The sequence below is a fragment of the Trichomonas vaginalis genome, chromosome III, assembly GCF_026262505.1.
Source record: "Trichomonas vaginalis G3 chromosome III, whole genome shotgun sequence".
NCBI classification, from domain to species: Eukaryota; Parabasalia; order Trichomonadida; family Trichomonadidae; genus Trichomonas; species Trichomonas vaginalis.
The window spans coordinates 607699-626371 of record NC_067205.1 but is presented as its reverse complement, the minus strand read 5'-3'; the positions used below and the strand labels follow the sequence as shown (position 1 = coordinate 626371).

General features: G+C 34.4%; 10 protein-coding genes and 2 pseudogenes across 12 annotated transcripts, besides 1 other annotated feature; 8 read left to right on the top strand and 4 right to left on the bottom strand.

Moving 5' to 3' along the window:
• Positions 1 to 799: 799 nt before the first annotated feature.
• On the top strand, positions 800 to 2100 carry TVAGG3_0615380 (ATP-dependent RNA helicase DBP3 family; the record flags this gene model as incomplete). Its single annotated transcript, XM_001304372.2, has 1 exon — positions 800 to 2032. One exon carries the CDS (start codon positions 800 to 802, stop codon positions 2030 to 2032), a length of 1233 nt encoding a protein of 410 aa, XP_001304373.1.
• A 111-nt stretch (positions 2101 to 2211) lies between these two features.
• Positions 2212 to 2790, bottom strand: TVAGG3_0615370 (histone H2B; the record flags this gene model as incomplete). The annotated part of the gene is made up of 1 exon (XM_001304373.2): positions 2394 to 2783. One exon carries the CDS (start codon positions 2781 to 2783, stop codon positions 2394 to 2396), a length of 390 nt encoding a protein of 129 aa, XP_001304374.1.
• Positions 2791 to 2920: 130 nt separating this feature from the next.
• TVAGG3_0615360 (histone H2A) lies at positions 2921 to 3786 on the top strand (the record flags this gene model as incomplete). The annotated part of the gene is made up of 1 exon (XM_001304374.1): positions 2950 to 3369. The coding sequence occupies one exon, from the start codon at positions 2950 to 2952 to the stop codon at positions 3367 to 3369; it is 420 nt and encodes a 139-aa protein (XP_001304375.1).
• A 56-nt stretch (positions 3787 to 3842) lies between these two features.
• TVAGG3_0615350 (RNA polymerase II transcription regulator recruiting protein) lies at positions 3843 to 4345 on the bottom strand (the record flags this gene model as incomplete). The annotated part of the gene is made up of 1 exon (XM_001304375.1): positions 3869 to 4345. The coding sequence occupies one exon, from the start codon at positions 4343 to 4345 to the stop codon at positions 3869 to 3871; it is 477 nt and encodes a 158-aa protein (XP_001304376.1).
• A 1374-nt stretch (positions 4346 to 5719) lies between these two features.
• Positions 5720 to 18673: part of a mobile genetic element that runs on past the window's edge.
• On the top strand, positions 7516 to 7809 carry TVAGG3_0615340 (protein of unknown function, DUF4106 family; the record flags this gene model as incomplete). The annotated part of the gene is made up of 1 exon (XM_051240160.1): positions 7516 to 7809. A coding segment is annotated over one exon (294 nt), but the record flags the coding sequence as incomplete, so codon positions are not given.
• Positions 9583 to 10741, top strand: TVAGG3_0615330 (annotated as a pseudogene). The gene has a single exon. A coding segment is annotated over exon 1 (1159 nt).
• TVAGG3_0615320 (protein of unknown function, DUF4106 family) lies at positions 11728 to 12381 on the top strand (the record flags this gene model as incomplete). The annotated part of the gene is made up of 1 exon (XM_051240159.1): positions 11728 to 12381. One exon carries the CDS (start codon positions 11728 to 11730, stop codon positions 12379 to 12381), a length of 654 nt encoding a protein of 217 aa, XP_051086746.1.
• Positions 13851 to 14108, top strand: TVAGG3_0615310 (uncharacterized protein; the record flags this gene model as incomplete). Its single annotated transcript, XM_051240158.1, has 1 exon — positions 13851 to 14108. A coding segment is annotated over one exon (258 nt), but the record flags the coding sequence as incomplete, so codon positions are not given.
• On the top strand, positions 14575 to 15373 carry TVAGG3_0615300 (annotated as a pseudogene). Its single transcript has one exon. A coding segment is annotated over exon 1 (799 nt).
• TVAGG3_0615290 (protein of unknown function, DUF4108 family) lies at positions 15409 to 15828 on the top strand (the record flags this gene model as incomplete). Its single annotated transcript, XM_051240157.1, has 1 exon — positions 15409 to 15828. The coding sequence occupies one exon, from the start codon at positions 15409 to 15411 to the stop codon at positions 15826 to 15828; it is 420 nt and encodes a 139-aa protein (XP_051086744.1).
• TVAGG3_0615280 (uncharacterized protein) lies at positions 15845 to 16309 on the bottom strand (the record flags this gene model as incomplete). Its single annotated transcript, XM_051240156.1, has 1 exon — positions 15845 to 16309. One exon carries the CDS (start codon positions 16307 to 16309, stop codon positions 15845 to 15847), a length of 465 nt encoding a protein of 154 aa, XP_051086743.1.
• On the bottom strand, positions 17765 to 18217 carry TVAGG3_0615270 (organellar and viral DNA polymerase type B; the record flags this gene model as incomplete). The annotated part of the gene is made up of 1 exon (XM_051240155.1): positions 17765 to 18217. A coding segment is annotated over one exon (453 nt), but the record flags the coding sequence as incomplete, so codon positions are not given.

Sequence of the window (18673 nt, the reverse complement as noted above, 5' to 3'; positions counted from 1 at the left end):
TCGTTCAATTTGAAGGTGTCTTTTGAAACCGCAAGACACATTGAATTTTTGAATAGTGTATTATGGTTTGACAGACACCAATGAAAAAAATAAAATGATATTTATTTTAAATATATAAGATCCTTACATAAAATATAAATATTTTATCGTTTTATTTTCTTGTTTTAGAAATGTTTTTTTTGAAAAATCAATAAAACTAACTCCAAAATAAAATTTTTGATTTAAAGACACTATGATGACACCAGGCAAATCTTCCAAGACACCTATCGTCGGGAATCTAACAACCCTAATTATTTTTGAAAAATCTCTTAAATCGACCTGCACTGAATTTTTTTAGGGAAAATTCGAAATTTTCTAGGCGTTTTCTGTAACGTTTTTTTACGGAATAAAATCCGAAAAATAATTTTTTGAAGAATCATTTGGATAGAATACTTATCGAAAATTATATTTATTATAATTTTGGTCGATAAAAATAAGCGGATTCAAAACTGGCAAAAACCCTTTCGGCAATTTGTGGACGATTCCGAACCCCCTCATTTTTGAAATTTAATAAGAAAAATAGAATCTTTATTAAATATAGATTTTAAAAAACTTGGTTATAAATTACGAAATTTTCTCACTTGGGCTAAAAAGTGACAATTTGGTCGGAAGCCACCCTTAATACATACTTACTTCAGCATGAGGGGAAAATTTTCACACCAATTTTCTAGTCTTATTAATAATACCCTATTAATGATAAATCAACATGAAAATTTTTGGACTTCTCAATTAATTCAGAGGGTTTGGTTGGCCTTTTTTAATGTCCGGAAGAAGGCCACGTGGCGCTCGTCCAGGTAGACATATTGATACATCAAAATTCGAACCAAACTGGGATGAACGCATTCTTGATTTTGATCAAATGGATTTAGATGAGAATCTTCTCAGAGGTATTTATGCATACGGTTTTAAGCAGCCATCAGATATTCAAGCACTTGCTATCAAGCCAATCTGCCAGAAGAGAAACGTTCTTGCTCAAGCACAATCAGGTACAGGTAAGACAGGCGCATTCTCAATTGGTGTTCTTAACCGTATCGATACATCACTTGTTGAAACACAAGCACTTCTTCTCGCCCCAACACGCGAACTTGTTGATCAGATTTACATTTTCATCAAGCAAATTTCAGAAAAGATGCCAAACATTACAATCGAAGTATTCAAGGGTGGCTTAAGTGTCACTGAAGATCAGAGAAAGGCACAAGAAAAGCCAATGGTCGCAATTTGCACACCAGGTCGTGCTCTTGATCTCATTTCAAAAGGATACCTTCAGATTGGTCAATTACAGATGTTCGTTCTCGATGAAGCAGATGAAATGCTTTCCGAGGGCTTCAAAGAAACAGTTGATGAAATCTGCAAATATCTCGATCCAGAGATCCAGACATGCCTCTTCTCTGCTACAATCCCATGGAGCACAATCAGCAAGATCCCCAACTTGTTCGACAATCCAGTCAAAATCCTTGTCAAGGCTGAGAAACTCACTCTTGAAGGTATTAAACAGTTCTACGTCAATGTCGGCGAAACATCAAACAAGTTAAGTGTTCTTCTTGATATCTATGGTGCTCTTAATATCACAAAGGCTGTTATTTTCGCCAATTCAAAGGCTACAGTTGATTTCCTCAAATCTGAACTTGAGGCTAATAAATTCACAGTTTCTGCTATCCACTCCAACCTCACACAAGTCGAGCGTGATACAATTATGAAGAATTTCCGTATCAACGTTTCTCGTGTCCTCATTTCAACAGATCTTCTTGCTCGTGGTATCGATGTCCAACAGATTACTCTCGTCATCAACTTCGAGCTTCCAACTACACGCGAAAAATACCTCCACCGTATCGGTCGTTCAGGTCGTTACGGTCGTAAGGGTGTCGCAATCAACATCTGCGACGAGGGAGAGATGAGAAAGCTCAGAGATCTCGAGCATTTCTACTCAACACAAATCGCTGAGCTCCCAGCTGATATTAACGACGTTGTTAACGATGCAAACCAGTCAGTTTAAACATATTATCCTGATATCTCAATAAATCACATATTTGACTAAAAAGATGTGCTCTTTTTCATAACTTTATTATCTTTTTAATTTTTTTTAAATTTATTATATTCCCGCATATAAGTAATTCTATACTTAATATGAGCAGGTTTTGCGATTTGCCCTTAGTGTGGGAGCCCTTTTCAATTTTTATCATAAAATTTAATTCAAATCCAATCTAAATCTAATGAATGTTTTTATTTGTTGCTTTTCTAGAGTAACAAAAACATTTATAGATCCAATCAATTTATTTATATTTCATTTCATATTTTTTTTTTAAGATTCATGTTTAAAAAGAGTATATTAATTTTGTCTGCACTAATAACAATGTTTACTCAGCGTTGAACTTAGCGACGGCCTTGCCACCTTCGGAAACGGCGTGCTTGGCAAGATCGCCTGGAAGAACAAGACGAACAGCTGTCTGAACTTCGCGGGAACCAAGTGTGTTACGTTCGTTCATATCGACAAGGCGAGCACCTTCTTGGGCGATACGTTCGAAGATATCTGTAACGAAGGAGTTCATAACCATCATAGCCTTGTTGGAGATACCGATATCTGGGTGGACCTGCTTAAGAACCTTGAAGATGTAGGAGGAGAATGTTTCAGCACGCTTCTTGTGGCGGAGCTTCTTATCTTGCTTAGCAGCGTTGGCAGCATCGACACCCTCGACGGCTGGCTTCTTCTCAGTTGGTGTTTTAGAGGCTGGCTTCTTGGAAGACATTCTAAATTAATGAAATGTTCTTTTTCCGCGCCAAAAAAATCTTCATATAGTGTAAAATATTGAGGGTTTAAAATGACATTTTTATATTTTTCCAATTTTGCCATTTTGGACCACAGTAGAATTATTGGAATTTTTGGCGGGGTCGTTTTTTTCTCATTATTTCATAATGCCAGCTAAGAAAGGTGTTAAGAAGACAGCAACAAAGACAGCCGTTGATGGCGAACGCCAGCATCCAAAGACACGTTCATCTCGTGCCGGTCTTCAGTTCCCTGTCGGCCGTCTTCACAGATTCCTCCGTGAAGGCCGTTATGGTGAGCGTGTCGGTGCAGGTGCTCCAGTCTTCATGGCCGCTGTTCTTGAGTATCTTACTGTCGAAGTTCTCGAACTTGCCGGTAACGCTGCTCGTGATAACAAGAAGACACGTATTTCCCCACGTCACATCATGCTCGCCGTTCGTAACGATGAAGAATTGAACCAATTACTCTCCAACATCACAATTGCTTCTGCAGGTGTTGTTCCACACATCCACAAGGTCCTCCTTGGCAATCCAAAGAAGGGCAAGGATGCTTCTCAGACACAAGAATAAATGTAATGTTACCGATTTTCTTCAATTTTTATAAGAATTTTCAAAGCCCATAATATTTGAATTTATAATCTATAGCTTATTAATGAAAATTTTCATACATTATTTGGAAATTTGATCAAATAATGCCATAGTGTTATGTTGGCAATCAAAATGAAGATTCAATCTTCAAATGAGGGATATTCTTATAGTGAAATTAAAAATCCTGTCATATGTTCTACAATATATTAACTCATTTTTGTTAAAAAAGTGGTCTTATTTTAGATAAATACGTTTGTCTTTGTATAATATTATTTCGCTGTTTGTGGTATGCTTTGTACTTATAATCAGATTAGGAAGCCAATAAATTTTGATCCTTTAATATAATGAACTGCAATATTTCCTCATTAAGAGCAATATACACCGTTATATAAGGTGTTATCATTCCAATATTTAAATTCTCCTGAAAAATGAAAGTCTTAATTTAAAAATGCATGATAAATAATTTATTCAAATATTCTCATTAAAAGAGAATGATTTGATCATTAATTTCATTAAACAAATCATCAATAATATGATCATTAGCAAACAACACGGCAGGAATGTCTTGCTTCTGGATTGGATTTGGGGTCTCTATTACTTGCTCATTCACAATTCGACGTTGGAGGACTTTCATTCTGTTTTTAATTTGTGTATCCGTCCTTCCTTCGAAATGCTTAGCAATCTGAACCCACCTCCTTCCATACTGGTTTGACAGCTGAATCAAACGTTGGTCTTCTTCTTCTGTCCAAGGATTCTTATTGATTTCTGGTGATAGATAATAGAACCATCTATCATGGCACTGTCTGACATTTTTGGTTCCGATCCATTGAGAAATAAGTTCCCAATTATCTGTTCCATATTTAGACACAAGCATTTTAAGTGCAGTGTCTTCTGATATCGAAAACCTGGATTTAGATGCTTTGGTTTGCTGGTCTGGTGATTGAGGTTCTGGTTTCATTGTTGAAATTAATTAGATTTATTGAAAAAGTATTCAAAAAATATACAATTGAATATATCTTAAAATTGAATGGTCAGGAATGAAATTAGCCAAGCTCACCAATGCAGGATTTTTATTATAGACAGTTTAATGATTAAAATTCGGCTGGGTAATTTTAAATGAATTCAAATTATTTGGCCGTTTGATGATTCGGTGAGTGATATTATCAATCATCAGCTAAAATTTATCATTATATTAAAATTAGAGTGTCTACTTTTCAACTCAATTCAAAATTGAATAAATTAGTTAGAATGATATGTAAACTCACTTCCCCAACATAAATACACTTTGTTCATATTTGATCTAATCATATAACACTGATTATCCATATAAATATAACCATAACAAATTTGGGCAGTTTACGATTAAATTGTAGGTTGTTCTCAATCTTTTCAATTTTTTTGAGTGAATTGAAAAATAATAAAACAAAAAATTAAATCCAAATTAAGACTAGAATATACACGGTTTAATTTCAAGTATTATTAGCCTCTGAGTCACTATCATATGTCACTTTTATTTTACAAAAATGAGGCGATTGCTCAAAAAGCCGCAGAAATTTGATTTTATAATCCAGCATCAGATATTATATACAACTATACCAAAATCTCTTAACGATGACAATAACTGTCAAAACACTCCGAATTTTGCCGCTATATTGTTCAACACTAGTAACCAATTTTAAATTCATTTTAACTTTTGAGAAACAAGTGTCAGTTTTTTAAGATTCTAATTTTTAGGGATTCTACAACAATTCATAAAATATAATCATTTCTTAAATTATTTCGAAATTGTCAAACATGTCAAAATATAAACACTTTTGAGAACACGCAACTTTTCTAAAGAGAACCAAAATCTTATTGTAATTAAAGCATTGTAATAATATACGCTATATGAATTAAACATTTATTAGGAAATCTGAATCACTTTCATGTTCAATTTCTCTCTAAAAATTTATCGTACAAGCTAACTTATTTATTCGTTTTGAATTTATAGAGTTTATATGATAACCGTTTATTTTCCTCATAGATTTGCCGAAACTTAATAACCTTTCGAAAGAAATTTCCTATTTTCATGAATTGGACGACAAAATTTCTCGGTCAAATCCTTTTTCAACAGTACAGTAATGCTTAGACTTATCTACTTTCATATTTTCTTGCGAAATTTCGTTATTTAATGAAATTTTTCTAAACAGAAATGGAATTTTATAGAAACTGTAGTAAATTTTAAATATCATAGATAATATGATTCTCTTTATTATATGTAACTTGAAAAATTCATGAATTTTTAAATTGGTTAAAAAATTCTCTTTCAATCAAGAATATTTGAAATGCATTTAAAAAAAAAAAAAAAAAAAAAAAAAGGAAGTGGGGCTTCCAGGCACTTCGTGCCTTCTAGCCCTGAGGATGAATGAGTATAATGAAGTTTTTATTCGGAAAATTGTTAGTCTTCTTGGTCGAAAACATTATATATGTTTTCATGTTTTGTCAAGACTTCTTCTTCGTAAATGTTTTGTCAAGACTTCTTCTTCGTAAATGTTTTGTCAAGACTTCTTCTTCGTAAATGTTTTGTCAAGACTTCTTCGTAAATGTTTTGTCAAGACTTCTTCGTAAATGTTTTGTCAAGACTTCTTCTTCGTAAATGTTTTGTCATGATTTCATCGTAATGAGCGTAAATGACCAAAAAATAATGTTTATGTTAGAATGTTAGATCTAACACCTTTTCTAACATGTTTTCTAACATCGTAGAAAACTCATGAATTTCATCGTAAATGTTTTGTCATGACTTCTTCGTAATGAGCGTAAATGACCAAAAAATAATGTTTATGTTAGAATGTTAGATCTAACACCTTTTCTAACATGTTTTCTAACATCGTAGAAAACTCATGAATTTCATCGTATATGTTTTGTCAAGACTTCTTCGTAAATGTTTTGTCATGATTTCATCGTAAAATCAGACAAAAATAATGTTTAGGGTAGAAGGTTAGATATAACCTCTTTTCTAACATCGTAGAAAACTCATGAATTTCATCGTAAATGTTTTGTCATGACTTCTTCGTAATGAGCGTAAATGACCAAAAAATAATGTTTATGTTAGAATGTTAGATCTAACACCTTTTCTAACATGTTTTCTAACATCGTAGAAAACTCATGAATTTCATCGTATATGTTTTGTCAAGACTTCTTCGTAAATGTTTTGTCATGATTTCATCGTAAAATCAGACAAAAATAATGTTTAGGGTAGAAGGTTAGATATAACCTCTTTTCTAACATCGTAGAAAACTCATGAATTTCATCGTAAATGTTTTGTCAAGACTTCTTCGTAAATGTTTTGTCATGATTTCATCGTAAAATCAGACAAAAATAATGTTTAGGGTAGAAGGTTAGATATAACCTCTTTTCTAACCTCTTTCTACCCTCTTGAATTTGTCATGAACTTTCTTTACAAAGTCTTTACGATGAAGAACTTTACAAAGTCTCAACAAAACATTGACAAGAAAGTTCATGAGAAAGACTTTACAAAGTCTTTACGATGAAGAACTTTACAAAGTCTCAACAAAACATTGACAAGAAAGTTCATGAGAAAGACTTTACAAAGTCTTTACGATGAAGAACTTTACAAAGTCTCAACAAAACATTGACAAGAAAGTTCATGAGAAAGACTTTACAAAGTCTTTACGATGAAGAACTTTACAAAGTCTCAACAAAACATTGACAAGAAAGTTCATGAGAAAGACTTTACAAAGTCTTTACGATGAAGAACTTTACAAAGTCTCAACAAAACATTGACAAGAAAGTTCATGAGAAAGACTTTACAAAGTCTTTACGATGAAGAACTTTACAAAGTCTCAACAAAACATTGACAAGAAAGTTCATGAAAATTCAAGAGGTTAGAAAACATGTTAGAAAAGGTGTTAGATCTAACATTCTAACATAAACATTATTTTTGGGTGTAAATTTCATGAGTTTTGTATGTTTTCTACGATGTTAGAAAACGTGTTAGAAAACATGTTAGATCTAACATTCTAACATAAACATTATTTTTGGGTCATTTACGAAGAAATCTCAACAAAGTCTTTACGAAGAAGTCACAATAAAACATCTGTCAAAAGCCGCTTTTTAACTTCACTTAAAATGCCACGTAAGCTACGTAAGAATATACGTAAGAGGAAGAGAGCATTGAAACATCCAATAGTAAAACTAACACCACAACAACAGTTGCAACAACAAATGCTGAATGACCCCACTATGTTGCAACAAATGTCAAGCAACCCTATGCTTTTAAACCGAGTTATTGGTGCACAGAGTGGAGGTTTAAGAGCGGCACTTTTAGCGAAAATGGCAGGCTATGGTGGAGCTGCAGACGGAACAGCTTATAACCCTCAAAGTCAAATGAATTTGAGTTCACTCAAAAATCAAATAACAGATGTCAAAAAGTCAAACATAGACATACAGAAACAAATAAGTGAAAACGAAAAGAAACTAGAATATGACAGACACACAAAGAAACTCAATGAGTTAAACGTAGAGAAAAAGAAGAAAGAAGAACAACTGAAAGAACTAAGTACAGAGGAATATGCGAAAAAAGTGTCAGAAAAAGCAACAGAAGTAGCAAAAATGGAACAAGATGTCATAAATTTGAAAAACCATACTACTCAATATAAAATACTGAAAGATGAAGAGATAAAACAAAAAGCCCTGAAGACATATATGGATAGCGATGAGTATAAAAAAGAAGTTGAAGCAAATGTAAAGGCAGAAAAACTTTTACAGTTGCAAAACCAAACCGTACAGTATGAAAACTTAGCACAAGAAAGTAAAAATAACGACGCGGCTATGCAAAAGGCAATGAAAAGCGCAGAATATATAAAAGCTAACAATGACTGGTTAGATGCCCAAGCCAACGCCAAAGCAGCCCAGCTTATAGGGTCAATAAGGACAAAAATACAAGCGGATGAAGACAGTTCAAATGAAGCTTTAACGAATGCTGACTTTAAGAACGCCTTCGAAGCTCTTCATAGTAAGGTGAAACTAGTGAACGACTTCTCATCTGGAAAGAAACTGAAGTCTGAAGGTTTCGACAAAGAGTTAAAAGAAGTAGCACAAAATATGACGAAAATAACAGATGCAGCAACGAGACAGGCAGTTCAAAGTGCCTATGACGCCGTTAGAGCAACTGTTGTGAAAAGTCAAGAAAAAGAGTTACAACAGACCAAAACAGACCTAGTAAATGCTTTCTTAAGAACGAAAAGTCAGGTAGGACACTATGCTGCAGATGGAACATATGTGCCAGCTGGTGGAACTTATATACCACCAAACCCTCCAAGAGAAGCACCTGCACCAGGACTACCTAGAACATTTACATCGTCACATGGACACAGACACAGGCATGCACCAAAACCAACACAACAACCAACAGTTCAAAACCCTGCACAACAACAACAACAACAACCAACACAACAACCAACAGTTCAAAACCCTGCACAACCAACAGTTCAAAACCCTGCACAACAACAACCACAAACAGAGCAAGGACATAAAAGAAGTAGAGAACAAGGAAACCAAGAATTCTTAAAAATGCTTAAAGAAGAGTGTGGTTTCCCAGATACTGTTGACTTTAGTGACAGATATAAAGAAGCTATTGGAAAGTTCAAGGATGGAAATACTGACCCGAACCTATTTAGCTTTATGGCTCAGCACCAAAACGGATATAATCTCAAACCTGGAAAATACAAGCTCGCTAAGGGATATGATTTAATAGCATATCATCCAAATGACATGGATGAATTTACTCCGAGATATTTGATGTCAGAGCTAAATGACAATTCAACTTTCGTCATGAAACGCGTAAAAAATAGAGACGGAACGAAAGAACAAAAGCTTATGAATGCGGATGACGTAGATAGGGAAATTGTTGAAAACGGTCTCGGAATATATGAAATGCCAGCAGATGAGGTACAAGAAACTCCACAGGAAGAAGTTCAGATACAACCAGACATGGAAGAAATAGTTCAGCAACAACAGCTAGAAGAGCCTGAAGGAAACGAACAAGTCCTTCCTTTGGAAACTAACTTCACAGAACTAGATGAAGATTTGGATACAGCCGAAAAATCTTGACCCTCAACAAGAGCATGAGGTGAATATGGAACTTTCCAAGAGTCTAAGAAAGATTCGGCTGACATAGTAGAAGAATATCGAAAAATGTTTGCCGACATACAAAAGACTCCAACACCAGATGAAAATATTCAGCATAGAATGAAAGTACTGAAAGAAAATGTACACAAATACAACAACCCTTTTTACTTACGAGCATTTAACGTTCAATCTTCGGATGAACTCGGTGAAAATAAAAGGTTAAATTTCAAGAAAACATATAGAAATGAAACATTGTTTAAAGTTCATTCAGAACCTAACCAAGATGGAAACAAACCTACTTTTGTTTCTGCAGACGATGGAACTACAATGAGATGGGGTCATAAAGCTAATCCAGATAGGTGGTTCATAAACTTACAACCACAATTCCAAGAAGTTGTAGACGCAATGGAAGTCAATGGTGAACCAGATATAGCTGGTATTTTCAGCGCGGCTTTAATGCCATTGAAAGATATGAAACATGCAGATATTTTGGACCAGTATGAAATGAACATGGCTGATGGAAATATAACACCTGACGTTCTAGAACATTTATCTCAAAGAACTACACAGAACCATAAAGATGGTATATTTGGTGAAGAGTTTAGAAAGAAAGTTAGGGAGATAGAAGGAAGAGAACCTATTGTACATACCTTGCAAACGAAAGTTTACAAAATGTCATAAAAACTTACTTTGCAGACGATGAATCGAGAAGGGATGAATATTTAAGAAAACTCAAATGGACAGTACCAAATGAAATGTTAGTATTGAAAAACATGTTCCTTGACAAAATAAAACCAACTACAGAAATAAACGACGCAAGACTGAAAGATTGGGTAAAAGCTTTCCCATTCACAAAGGATATTGTTGGTAACATGGAAAGAAAACCAGAATGGCTACAAAAACATATATTTGGAAACGAGCTTATTCATATGGACAAGCTCTGTTTGAAGAGCTTGAACCAGAAACTCAGGAAAGAGTCATGCAAACAATACGCAAAGACTCAAATACAGACTATGACAAACTCTTTCTAGGATATAGGTTACCTGAGATGGGCGACCAGAGCCCAAAGGCAAAAAGGACATGGGAAATTTGCAACATACTAGATGAACATAATGCAAAGATGCAACAACTTCAAGCAGAGGGCAATGAAGGAAAAAGAAGAGTTAAAAACTCAGTCAGGAAGAAAGTAAAGCTTGGTCCACGTGGGTTCTATTATGACATATAAACCCAACTATTCTATATTTTTACCCATATGAAATGTACGCCGCTCAGAATATAACGCCAACAGTTTTGGATGCCATGAATGGAAATGTTTCCGAATGGTATAACGAATGCGACAATGCCATTAGAAGGTCAGAAATAGTTCCTGGAACTTACGAATATACAACTGCTGTTTCTTATGGAAATGTAGGTGAGTTTGGAGAAGGTTCTTCAACAACAGTAGATATTGCTTGCGAACAGGTTTCATATAATTTCTATTGACAACTCATTCTTATACGTGGAACAAGACATTGAAATAAAACCTTCTGCCAAGTTGTCTGACAAGAAAGGTTGCAATGGAATTTTCTATGTCGGATACCAATATGCTCCAGAAGTTTTCATGGGATATAAGATATATTCTAACTCTGACTTAGTTCAAACAGTAACATGGGCAAACTATGAATGGTTCGCTTTGAGAAACTCAGTACAACCACAAGCTAGAGAACAAACAGACCAGTATGCAACTATTGAGAAAATAAGAACTTGACCCTAACGTTCCAGGAGTTTATGTTAACCTTTCTGGTTCAGATGGAAATGCTGTCACTAAAGTAAAACTGAAACTTAGAGTTCCTTTGTCATCTTTCCTCATCTTCAGGTTTTTAAGATACTTGCCAAACTGGGCAGGAAAAATTTCTATTGAACTTACTCCAAGCAAAAATAACTTAGTCATTGCACCAACGCAAGACCCATTCACTCTTACAGACGTAAAGGGAGCAAATCAAACGTCATTCGCCGACTTTTGCAAAGACAAAGTTGACTTAGACTTTGGTTTCTCAAACCTCAACACTGAAGTAAAACTATTATTTCAATGCTGCTGGAACTGCTTGGGACCCAGTTAAGTTTACATGCGAAAAATTTGAATGCAAGAGAATAGAAAGCAGACTTGCAGTCTATATGTTGGACCCAGATATTTCAAATGCTTTAGCTGCCAAATATATTGCAGTTCCACTTATGTTCCCTATACACCAAATATCTGTCAAAGACTTTGCAGGTGAAGTTGGAAACCAAAGTGCTGACCCAGGTGCAAGAACAGATATTGCCTTAACAACTGCAATGAAACATGCAGATACTATGTTTGTACTGTTCAGACGAACTATAAATGACTATTCTTGTTTCTACAACCCCGGTATTAAATATCATATAAACATAGATGGCAAATACTATCCAAGAGAAGAATATTCTACAGTTGAGGATATGAGGTCATACAACTTGACATTAGATGCTATGAACTTTAACAACAACTTCACAACAACCATTAACCCTGAAATGCAAAGTTCTATTATGCCATATGTGAAAGTATGGACTCATACAGGAGGTCAAAAAACTCAATATACAAATGGAGACCGTTCAAACTTTTGGCTTGGCATTCCATTTGCTGACTCAGAAGACTTTATGGGTGGTATTTCAACTGTTGGTACTGTACAAATACAATATACTGGTGACAGAGACGGTCCAGATGAACTGAAAGCAAAGAAGTTTACAAAACCAATAGCACTTTTCACGGAAGATGCTCTTTTGAAGATTCGTTCGATGAAACCTGCTGGGGCTCCTCAGATTGGCATAACGACAGCTTCCATCGAGCAGATTTTGGCAGCAGGTCAGTAAGTTGTTCTTGAACTGACTTCTCTCCGTCAAATATTGACAGTACGCCAGTTTTGACATAAAATTGTATTATAAACTTACCTTTAGAAATATCGGTCAGTTTTGTTGTTATATTTTTGTCTGCTTCAAGAACTTTCACCATCTCGGTTATACCAACTTTCTTTGCTTTATGAAAATATTTTGGTTCAGCAAAGACTGCTATTCTATAACATTTACCATTGTTTGTATAAAGAACTATTCTGTCAATGAACTTGTATTGTTTGTGTGTGTAAACTTTGTTCTGCTTCAATTCGAAGAGATACTCAATACGTCCATCTTTTTATTCTAAGTAAAATGTCATTTCCGAAAAAATAGAAGCGTAAGTGTTTTCAAAAGGTTTAATGGCGGTGGCAGATGTGAAGTTAAATTCACCAACTCAAACAAACAGTCAAAGTGTTGTTGTCAATGTCAAAGAAAGAGATGTTGAAGTGGGAAACCATACGAAGACGAAGATGGTATAACAATAGTTCCTGTAAAAGAACAACCAACATACCCTGAAGTTAGCAGAGACTTAAGTTCTGTTGCAGATATTCGAAACGACTACCAACAACTTAAAGACAAACTTAAAACTCAGGAGAAGATTTGTCAAGCTTTAGGTATAATGTTAAACTTGGTCGAACACAACCCTGTAAAAGTGAACTCATATGTCATCGCACCTCATGAAATTTTGAAAGAACTATTGAAACTTTTGACAGAGGCAGACGATATAAACATCAAAGAAATAGAACCCGACATTGCTTGCTGTGGTGTTTCATATAATGTCATTGACAAGATATACGTTATGAAAGGAGGTGAAACGTTGAACTTAAAATATAGTTTCCCAGACGTCATAAAAATATTTGACGACCACAACATTTCATTAAAATTTACTTGCTAAGTAAATGGCAGAAGACATAGTGGTTTATACTATTACGACTAAAAACCCTGAGTCATATAATTCTATAACAACAAACTTACAAAGTCCTCAAGGACGATATTGTAAACTGACCTTAAACACGATGACGACTAAAGCCTGTTTTGCTCTTTTGACACCAGAGAGAGATTTTATTGTTGTGAATGGTAAAAAATACTTCTTTGAAGATACTTACTCAGATATACCACCAACAGGTTTTGTTGACTTATTTAATACTTTAAGGACGGATGTAACATGTGCTGCAACTAGAGCAGGTTTCATTATGTTTGGATGTCCGACTGAGTTTACTATAAACGATATGAGCTATAATACAAAACTTATATCTGGTTTTTACTACCAACAGTTTCCTATAACAGGAAAAGGTGTCATACAAGGAATGTCTGTTCCATTGACTTTAAGCACACCAATTTTATATATTGTTTCAAACTTAGGTTCAAAGTGCTATTCGAATATCGACAGAAACTACTATGACCAAAAGATACTCATGCGTATAAACAACACTTTCTCTGCTGGTTTGCCTATTGTTCATTCGAATGCAGAGTTTTCAGCTTTAGTAAACTCAAACACTTTAGCAAACATAACGTTGACATTAGTCGACGCAAACTTTGTTCCTGTAAAACTTTTATGTCCTATGTATTTGTCAATGACGGCAGAAAGTTTCGAATTGGAAGATGCAACTGGTGAAAGTATTGTACTACAAGAACAACTTCAACAACAAATAGCTCAAGAACAACAAATGCAACAAATGCAACAAATGCAACAACAAAGTCAAGAATAAAAAAAAATATTTTTTTTATTTTTATAAAAATGTACAGAATAGACGTTTCAGATTTTTATGACTTCCAAGCATTCAGAAATATGTGTCCATTTAGAGACTATAACAAAGCAGTCGAGAATTTGAAACGTTTAGTCATTTATGTTGACTCTGCCCCAGAATGTTATGTCATGAAAGAATGGGATGTTGTCTTTAACAAACCAAGAGCAACAATAGTGTCTGAACAAGAATGTAGACAGAAACTTAAGAAAATAAAAGTTGTACAAGTTGGCATGAAGATGTTAGATGCTTGGGATATCTTATTGTCAAAGTTAGAAGATTTTTCAGTTCGAGGTATAAAGTTCTATACACCTTCTCCAAACTTCTATTCTATCTTCACTGGATATAAATACGAACAAGTAGAATGGAAAGAAAATGTTATAGAAGCTTGGTTAGACCATGTCAAAGAAATTATATGCAATGGAAACGAAAAGGTTTATGAGTATATCTTATGTTGGTTTGCAAACATCTTACAATATCCAAGTGCTAAAAATGAAACTGCTCTCATTATAATTGGAAAACAAGGAACTGGTAAGAACACTTTCTTTACAGATATTTTGTGCAAACTGTTAGAGGGCTATTCGAACCCTAATATGACAAACTTAGAAAACATCTGCGGTAAATTTAACTCTTCAATAGAGAATATGAAACTTATAGTATGTAACGAACTTCAAAGTATAGATACAACAAAAGTTTTGAACTCGGATGCTTTGAAGAGTCTTATAACAGACAAAGTTGGAGTTGTTGAAAGAAAATATAAAGACCAAAGAGTTTGTGAAAATGTTGCAAATTTCATTATGGTTTCAAACAACGCCGTTCCGATGAAGTTAGAAAGTTCTGACAGAAGATATGTAGTTGTCAGAACGTCAGATTCTCATATGCAAGATACAGAATATTTTGACGACTTAGCAGAAACTTTGACACCTAACTTTTACAACCACTTGTTCTCATATTTTATGACATTAGATATTTCTAAGTTCAATCCAAGACAAATTCCATATACCGAAGAGAGACAAACATTGTTAGAAGCAAACAAGAGTGTATATGAACTGTTTATAGATGAGACTAACTTTGAGTGTTTAGATGAAAGGTCATTGTACGATTCATATAAACAGTATTGTCAAGAGTATGGTTATATGGCAGCGTCTAAACGAACATTCTTGGCAAATGTCAAAAATCTTTTAGACATACAGAACGGCGTATATACAAAGAAAAATTTTTCTGAGTAAATTTTAAAAAAATATTTTTTTATCCGATAGAAAAGATGACGAAATTCATCTCAGTAAATAAGTACATGACAGAAGTCAAAGAAGAACTAGACCCATTCGCTTATTTGAATGTTTACTTCTACCATTTTGAAAAGTCTTCATTCAGCAAAGTTTGGAACATCGAACCAGTTAAGTTTGCTGTCGTGACTAAAAATGGTGCGAAATTTGAAGACTTAGACATAGAAGGTTTGTTAGCAGTCAAAGAAAATTTTGACAGAAGGTTCTCAAACCTTAAAGAAGGCAAAGCATACAAACTTGTTATACCTTATGAACCAAAGAAAGCAGACGACTATGAATATTATGAGTCTAAGATAGTTGAAGTTCAAGGTAAATTAGGTAAAAAGATTTTAGAGTCTAAGCCAGTGTTTGCTCCTAAAGAGGAAGAGAACATTGACATTGACCCAGAAATGTTCTAAAAATAAAATTTTATTTTTACATGTCATATCTCACCTTCTCTGGAACTGGCTCTGGTTCAGGTTCTTTTTTCTCTTCTTCTACTTTCTTTTCTTTCTTTTCTCTCTTCTTCTTCTTCTTCTCTGGTGGAGTTATGTCAAATTTCTCAGAACCATATTTATGTAAAAGTTCTTTGTCCTTTAATAGCTCTTCTATTCTGTTTTCTATTTCATCTTCAAGAACAGCGCATGTGCCTTCTTTGCATTCTAAGAACTTTTGTTGGACTTCATCTTTCCAATCGGCGTCATCTCTGTCAACAAGTCTGTCATTGACAAATTTTAAGACTTCTCTGCTTAATGTTTTATGGTTCTTGTCATATTCCCAGAAACAGAACTTTAGAACAAATTCACCTTTCTTGTTTACACTATGTAAGATTTTATGGTCGACAGATGTTTTGCTGTCGAAAAGCTTGTCTCGAATATAGATAGCGAAATCGCTAGACATTTTCAAAAAGATAAAAATTTTAATTTTTCTAAAAATATGTTAGAAAAAAAGTTTGCTGACATTGACAAGAAATTTGAGAATGTTTTAAATAAGAACAAGAGAAAGTTAGAAAATGCTCAGATAAAGCCTATACATGACAAGTTCTTATTTGCTCAGAATGGTATAACAGGTCTAATCGCACCACCTGGGTCGGGCAAGACTTTCACTTATCTTAAAATGGCTGCACAACAACAAGAACTAGATGAGAAGAACCCATTCTATGAGTTAGTAGTCATTTGTAGTACTTCTGGTCAATTTGACCAAACCGTCAATTCGTTCAAAGATATTATAAAAAAGTCAAAACTAGTATGTATAAAAGACTCTGAGTTGTTAGATTGGATAAAGAAGTACCAAAGAAGAGTTTTGAAGTACAATGCTATAAATGAGTATGTCAATTCGAAGTTTAAAGACCCAAATGAGGAAATGCAGAGAATATTAGAGAAGAAACACTTCAGAAACAAACAGAAAGAGATAGAATACATTTCGAAGAAATTGCAATCTTACGATTGGAAGACTTACCCTCACAGATGTCTTCTTATCTTAGATGACTTTGCTTCTCATCCTTTGTTAAAGAATAGAGAACAAGACATGTGTCGAATTCTTAAGAAGCTCAGACACTTTAACATTTCAGTTGTCATTTGTGTACAGACAGCAAAGAGTTTAAGTAAGGATGTTAAAAGAATACTTACTGATATCATACTTTTCCCTGGATTGTCCGAAGACGATTTCATGGAACTTATGAAAGAGTCCATGGCAGGTAAGTTTGACAGACATGAACTATGGGAGAAGTACAAAGTCATACAAGACCCTCATACTTCTTTCAGAATTCATATCTACGCAAACAAAGTTCAAATTGTAAAAAGTCAAGCTTGAAAAATGTAAGTGTTTAGTCTTAGTCTGTTGTGGTGCTGGGGCTGTCGGTTCTTCTGGCTTTGGAATGGCTCGGTTGGTGGAACGTCAGTCATCCGTTTGTGTCCTGTCGGAAGGAAGAACTTTTCCAGTTGGAAGGAAGAACTCGGAATGTCGGAAGGAAGGACTCGGAATGTCGGAAGGAAAAACTCGGAATGTCGGAAGGAAAAACTTTTTCTGTCGGAAGGAAAAACTTTTTCTGAAGTTCGACCAAAAAGTTCTCAATTTTCGAAAATTTGAATGGTTTACGGACGAACAACAGGAAATTTTTTTCCAGTTGTCAGGAAATTTTTTTCTTGTTGGAAGGAAGGACTCGGAATGTTGGAAGGAAGGACTTGGAATGTTGGAAGGAAGGACTTGGAATGTTGGAAGGAAGGACTTGGAATGTCGGATGGAAGGACTCGGAATGTCGGATGGAAGGACTCGGAATACCAGAAGGATTTGACAAGACAATTTACCTTATAGAGCTACCTGAGCCATCTGAAGTCAAGCGTAAAAATAAACGCTTTACATGTATTTTTCAGCAACTTCGTCAAATAATTTTATAGCACTATCTATCTCATCTACTTCAAACGTTTCTTTACCTTTTATGGGAGCACCATACATTTTCTCAAACTTTTCAAGTAGTTCAGTTTCAGCAGCTCTCATATCGTTAACGAACACAACCTTAACTCTATTGACTATACTGTCATATCTTTTAGTTATATTATATGTTCTTCCTATCTTATATCTCTTTGTATTGAAGTCCTTCGGTTTCTGAACGATGTAAAGTAAGCCTTCACTGCAACGTTCAGTATCGAATGAACCATATGTTATGAAGTTATATCCAACAACTGGGTCAATCCATAACAAAACTATTGGTATAAGACTTTTGTCTATAAGATATGCTGTAGTTCCATAGAATCTTACCGATATCAAAAGCTCAGGATTTCTTGTCAAAATTTTCTGACTAGAAGCATTTCTAACCCAGTCCTTTGCTCTCTTTCCAGATGGAGATATAATGTCTGACAAAGAATATTTCTTGTATTTCTTTGAGTATCTTACGTTTAAATCACCAATTCTAACCACTTTGGTGTCATTGTCTATCTTTTTAACTGTTTCAAACTCAGTGTTTGTCATTTTCTGTTTCTTACATACAAAATAAAAAAAATATTTTATAAAAAACTAACTTTTATTTTCTATCTTAAGGAAACTCATGAAATTTGTGCTGAATTCAGCAAAAATATATTTTAGGGTAGATGGTTAGATCTAACCTGTTTTCTAACACGTTTTCTACCCCAGTTATTTTATAAGCGTTTTACATGGTATATGTTGCGATGGTTCATGACTCTAAACAGTTTTGTAGCTTCTATTTCTTCTTTTAGTACATCGAATGTTTTAACAATGCCGAAAGTTTCTTTATATTTCTTCTTGACG